The sequence below is a fragment of the Callithrix jacchus genome, chromosome 18 (genome assembly GCF_049354715.1).
Source record: "Callithrix jacchus isolate 240 chromosome 18, calJac240_pri, whole genome shotgun sequence".
Lineage (NCBI taxonomy): Eukaryota > Metazoa > Chordata > Mammalia > Primates > Cebidae > Callithrix > Callithrix jacchus.
In genome coordinates, this window is record NC_133519.1 from 18,592,803 (window position 1) to 18,599,231 (window position 6,429).

At 39.6% G+C, this 6,429-nt stretch overlaps 1 protein-coding gene across 1 annotated transcript; it reads right to left on the reverse strand.

The window, feature by feature from the left end:
- Positions 1-4,364: 4,364 nt before the first annotated feature.
- OR10K2 (olfactory receptor, family 10, subfamily K, member 2) lies at positions 4,365-6,429 on the reverse strand. Its single transcript, XM_002760212.5, has one exon. It carries the CDS (start codon positions 6,414-6,416, stop codon positions 5,478-5,480), a length of 939 nt encoding a protein of 312 aa, XP_002760258.4. The 5' UTR covers positions 6,417-6,429; the 3' UTR covers positions 4,365-5,477.

The window sequence follows — 6,429 nt, forward strand, 5'->3', positions numbered from 1 at the left end:
GAAATTCAGGGATATTTATCATATTAACAAAAAAACAGGTATTTTAAATTTATTTAAACTTTGAATTGAAATAAGGATTAACTGACATCTCTAAAATTGAGAAATTCTATCCTTGTGTAATGTGTGCCTGTATTCATTCATGTTTCATTCTGTATTCATATGAAAAGTTTTTAATGGATTCGTTTCAATAGATCTCGACTAGAAATTGTTAAATGTATATCTGGAAGTGTTTTGAGCTTACTAATTTAAATTTCCCATTTCTCAACCACTTTCCATCTACCTCACACACGTGTGTTGTGCTCCCCTAAGGATTTCACATATCTCATGCCTCACACTGTCCTCTTGCTTTCCTCATTTGTAGGCTGTTCAGTCTAAGAGTTTACTCTTAAACTTTCAGAGTCCTACGCATATTGTCCTACTCTGTCAAATCACTGCTCTGTGGAGTTTGTCTCTTCTACAGGGTCCTTCTGTTTCCCCACTGATGACTAGTGATGTCCCCTTCTGTCTCTTTCCAACCATGGATACATCTGCTCTGTAGCGGTGCTATCATATCCTTTGGGAATGTTACTGCATTATGTTTTGACACCAATTCTTTCTACCTTGCTAATAAAGATGCATCAAGGGAAATGAGCAACTTTCCTGAGACATGAAGTGAAGAAGCAAAAAGTTGGTATCAAATTCCAAAAGGTTTCCATGATGGAAAGTTAAAAGTAGAGTGGAATGGTTGGGAAAATCATCTCAGGAATCACAGAGGTTTTGGGGGAAGGACAAAGGAAGTCACCTCATTGAGCATTGAGAGAGGATGAATCAGTGCACGGAAGTAGAGTCAGTTAATTGTGTCAAGTTAGTTTTAGGAGAACTGTGGGTACTTTGCTGGAGAATGAGTGTTTCTAGAACCTTATTTCGCCATGATTTAAATCCTATCTTCTCATTACACATAGTTATACTATATTTTGTGGTCATTGGACTCAACATCCTATTAAAAACAAGTATACTTACGCTACAGACACATTTTATTTCATTTTAATTTTTTCAGGCTGAAGTGCAATGGGACAATCACAGCTCACTGCAGTCTCAAACTCCTGAACTCAAGCGATTCTCCTGTCTCAGCTTCCCAAGTAGCTGGGACTACAGATGTGTCACCATGCCAAGCTAACTTATTTATTTATTCACTTTAGAGATGGGTGGGGAGTCATTCTGTTGTCCAGGCTGGTCTCAAACTCCTGACCTCCAGTTATCCTCCTGCCTCAACTTCTCCAGTAGGTGGGATTACAGGTGTCAGCTGCCATGCCCAGCCACAGACACAACTTAATCATGAGGGATTATAAGAAGAGGCTATCTCTACACATTTTTAAATGTGCATGGGCACTTTTGTGAGGAATTGCCTTTTCAAATGAAAGCTGCCTACTGTCCTAGAAAGGTGTTCAGGACTCAGCTAGCCTATGTAAAACTAAACGTTTTATTTTCCAATGACTGACTTTCTAAAAAGCTGTGAAACTATTAATATCTCATTAAAACCAGCAGGAAAGAAACTGATTTAGAATAATTATGAGTTGGATGTTTTCTTCGAGCCTATCTACCCAATCAACCTGATTATGATCTTTGTGATCGTTAAGACTGTTGTATATCATTAAATAGAAAAACAAACTGTATTTTTAAATAATCTCTTACTAATGTGTGTGGAAGACATATCCTTGATGTGGAAGATTCTTTATTGCCCAACACACCCGCTCATCTTCCTCAGTGTAAATGCCTCTATGGCAACTATTTATTGGTTGTCCCTCAGTGCTACCCCATTCTTCTATATTTTGCAAATTACCATTTTTTTTAAACTCTCTTGCCTTCTGGCTTTCGATACTCGTTAAGCACTGGAAAAAAGGATGTAAGACAAGGTGCTTCTCTTCTGTTTCTAGCTCCTGCTGGCATTTCCCAGCAGCAGCAGACAGCTGTGGCTCCAGCCTCCAGCTTCCTTGAACACTTTTAATACCAATTTTGCTGTGTTCCCTTCCAGCACATCCACACCAATCCTCTGGGTAATCCTGGTACTACCTGTGGCATGCTCCCACACTTACTGGGTATACGCAATGTATCACCGAATCAACCCTCAGGCCACTCCCACTTCCAGAAGGTTCTAGCATTGGAATTCCAGAGTTTCTTCTCTGATCTCCTCGTTTCTATTAACACCACATTTTCTCCATCCATTGCAGATCTAAGCAGAGTAGCCATTCTCCTGAATTATACGTATGTGTTTCCCTGGCATCCCTTCTGTGCTTTCTCAAATTTTCACAGTCATGTGGCAATTTCCTGTATTAAACCAGTTCTGTTTGAAATAACTGCCATTACTTTTGTTTTATTGGCTTACCCTTGAGAGTTAGAGCCTCTGAAATACAGAAGATAACACTGAATATTGACTTCCATGATCTGTGGGAGAAACAGAATGCTCAGCATAAGATGGAGTAACAGAAGTGGTACTCTGGTAGAGATTCAGGATTGACACATGTTCTCACTTAGAAGCTAAACAGTGGGTACACATGGACATAAAGATGGAAATGAGAGACACCAAGGACTCCAAATGAGGGAGGGTGAGGGGGAGGTTAGTGTTAAAAAACGATTTATTAGGTACAATGTTCACTGTTTGGAGGATGAGTATACTAGAAGCCCAAACCTCACCATCACACAATATATCTACATAACAAACCTGAACATGTACCTGTTGAATCCATTTTTTAAAAAAGCGTTTGGTTTGAGAAACAGAAAGTAGAATCAATAGAAGGAGTATGAGACTGGCAGTCTAGGAAAGAGATTTGGGAAGAGATATCTAAAGGTGATATTGGGGTGGAATGTGATTCTCGCTAAATGCTTTTTCAAAAATTAAGATATATCTGAGGGTTGGGTATTGGTTTACATGGGGAACAGAAAATATCTACTATATGGGTTGCCTTCTGTTAGTATAAATTCGTACTTGTCTTGGCACTCAGTGAGAGCTGTCTTATGACTTCAATTGTCATTGATCTGTTCAATGTTAAAGGATGTCTTAGAAAATTGGTCCTAATTTACAAAGACACCCTCATAGGCTACCAATCTGGTTTTAGTGCTATTATAATTTTTTTGTGGCTGAGGAAACAGAAATTCCATAACCCTGACTTGGTATAACTTTTTCTCTTTCCTGTTATGTATTCAAAAGGCACATATACATAATAGACAATGATGAATGGGAATTCAGAATATCAATTTATTATTATCGGCTGAGTTTATGCTTAAAACTCAAGTGCAGATTTCTCTGTAAGCTAAGTAAGCATTCGTGGCCTAGTCAGAAGGCCTAAGGGACTTTACCCTCTTGCTAAAGCCAACTAAAAATCTAGAAACCTTACCAGTCTCCTGCAAATTACATGTGACTGGACAACAGCAATATGGGTGTATGCACATGTGTGAAAAGAGGAACAGAGAGAGCAAGATGTTCAGTTTTAACATGTGGGAGTTCAGGCCCAACGTCAACCTAAATCTTCATTTACATGGAAAAAATAAGAGGAAGGATAAAATGACAGGAGAATCATTTTTTATGTTTATGACCTCCTAACACAAAGTGATCCTGCCACTTGTCAGTGTTGTGGCGTCAGACCCCAAAATAATAGGATTCATAGCTTTTGGAAAGGAACAAGATTTAAAAGATTATTTATGTAACATCAAGAGTGTATCTTCCCACAGATGACACATGGCTTAGTCATCTATTGTTAAAGGTGAATACTTACATATTCTACTTTATTAATTAAAAAAGTCACAGTCTTTTCAAGGGCCATATAGGACTATTATAAAACCATTAATAAAGAAAATAGATCATGCAGACTCAGTATTAATTCTTTTAATCATTAGTAGGCAAGTCATTTTATTTGTCTGAGTGTCATTTTTCTCATCTACAACATGTAGATCATAATATATACTTCCCAGGGGTGCTCTAAAGTTTAGATGAAGTCACATTTTTAAACAGTAGCACACAGTGCAGATATAAATAATTAACATATTAAACTCAGCTCATTTACTTTTCATGAATCAGCTTGACAGGCTGGAGGCCTGGAGTGAGCAATATGGCCAAGGAAAAGACAACTTGGTGGCCACTGACATTCATTTTGCATTAGTCTTTGATTTTCAAGGCCCATCATCAGCAAGTTTCAAGCTTCAAAGAAATGGAAGAAATGCAGTTGATTTACACTCTTGGCAAATGTCCTATAATAAACAGGGCCTGTGAACAAAGCATTCCACTTCCTTTCCTCCTTCTTCAACCCCTAGAAGCAGGACATAAGCCCCTAGAGGGTATATGTCACTGATGAAGAAACTGGTGGAAGAAAAGAAAAAACTTAGAAGCAAAATAAATCACTCAGGAGACTTTTATTGATAAATGGATCTTGAAAAGAGAGACAATGTGAGAAAGCACCACCATTGTGGAAATTCCTGTTTGCTATCACTCCTGCAGAAAGGAGAGAGAATGAAAACATCAGATTCAACTTCTGGTCTCAAATGTACATGCAAACTCCTGAGCTGCATGGAGAACAGACTGATTGCTCTGTATGCAAAGGTTTCCACGTGGTGAATAGTGAAACTGACTTAAGTTTTAACTTGCCTTTCCTACCTAGTCACTCTGGGTGATTTTTAGGTCTTCTCTTTAACCCATTCGCCTGTGAATATCTTCAAGGTATGCTCACCAAATTTAGATGTGTGCCACTACATTAAAAATGAGAAATAATTGTATTTTATTAATACACTCAAAGCATGGAAATGGATAACTTTTTTAACAATTGTGATCTGACTATGTTGGAAGACTGAGATTTAGAAAACATCTGGAAAAATCCTAGAGATAGAAGCTTTCTGAATTCCTACAACAGAGTCCGGCTTGTGCCACATTTTGAAGGGTTAGTTTTCAGCCTGGCTGAGATTGGGTGACAGTATTTACAAGAGCCTAAAATTCTGAACATACATATGCTTTCCTATAAGAGCCATGTTATTTTCCACTCAATTGAAAAAAAATTTCAATAGGCAGCAATTCATGTGAATGTGGCAAGCAGTTGTTTTTCTAAATTTTATATTTGGAGATGAGGGGAAATGATTTCTGTTCCTGTACATGATGCTAAATTGCTTGATCACTGATGTTCCGGGAGTTTTCCCCTGTATAACTTGTGCTTTACTGTTTGGAAAGAGCAGAAACAAGATTTTTTTTTTTTTTAGATGGAGCCTCACTCTGTTGCCCAGGCTGGAGTGCCTCCCAGGTTCCAGCAATTCTCCTTCCTCAGCTTCCTGAGTAGCTGAGATTACAGGAGCACATCACAGCACTGACTAATTTGTGTATTTCTAGTAGAGATGGGATTTCACCATGTTGGCCAGGCTGGTTTTGAACTCCTGACCTCAGGTGATCTGCTCACCTCAGCTCCTAAAATGCTGGGATTACAGGTATGAGATATTACACTTGGCCAGAATCACGATTAATGTTATGACAGGGAAATGGTTCTTCTCACAATTCTACAAAGGGCTGATCTGAACTCTTTATTTCTCAAGCTATAAATTATTGGGTTGAACAATGGAGTTACAATAATGTAGGATACTGATATTAGAGCATCCTGTCTTGAGAAGTAGTCGAACTGAGGCCTTAAGTAGATAAAGGAGGCGCAGCCATAGTGGACAGTGACAATAATGAGGTGAGATGCACAGGTGGAAAAAGCTTTGCACCTACCCAATGTGGAAGGAAACTGAAGTATGGCAGAGACAATGTAAACGTAGGATACCAAGATCAACAATAAGGGGATAGCCAGGACCAGTGTACAAAGCATGAAGATGACAATCTGACTAAAGTGGTTATGGTAAGATGCCAGCTTAAGGACAGGAGAGATGTCACAGAAGAAGTGATGTAGTTGATTGGAGGAATGAAAGGGCAGGTAAAATACCAAGGATGTGATGATCTGTGCAACAGTGAAGCCACAGGCACAGGCAGCAGCCACTAGTCCCATACAAACCCCATGTCCCATGAGCACTGAGTAGCGCAGTGGGTTACAAATGGCCACATAACGATCATAACCCATGACTGCCAGCAGGAAGGAGTGAGAACAGCCAAGGAAGAGGAAGGAAAACATTTGGATGGCACAACCCATGAAAGAAATGGTCTTCTTCTGGGCCAGCAGGTCAACCAGCATCTTGGGTACAATGATGAAGGTGTAGCAAGTCTCAGAGCAGGAGAGGATGGCAAGGAAGAAGTACATGGGGGTGTGAAGGGCTCTATCCAGCACAATGGTGGAAAGGATGATTGCATTGGTGCCCAGAGTGAACAGGTAGAGGAGCAGGAAGATAACAAAGAGCAACTGCTGCAGCCTGGCCAGGGATGAGAAGCCGAGGAAGACGAACTCTCTCACCACAGTCTCATTGACCCGCTCCATAGAGCATACATCA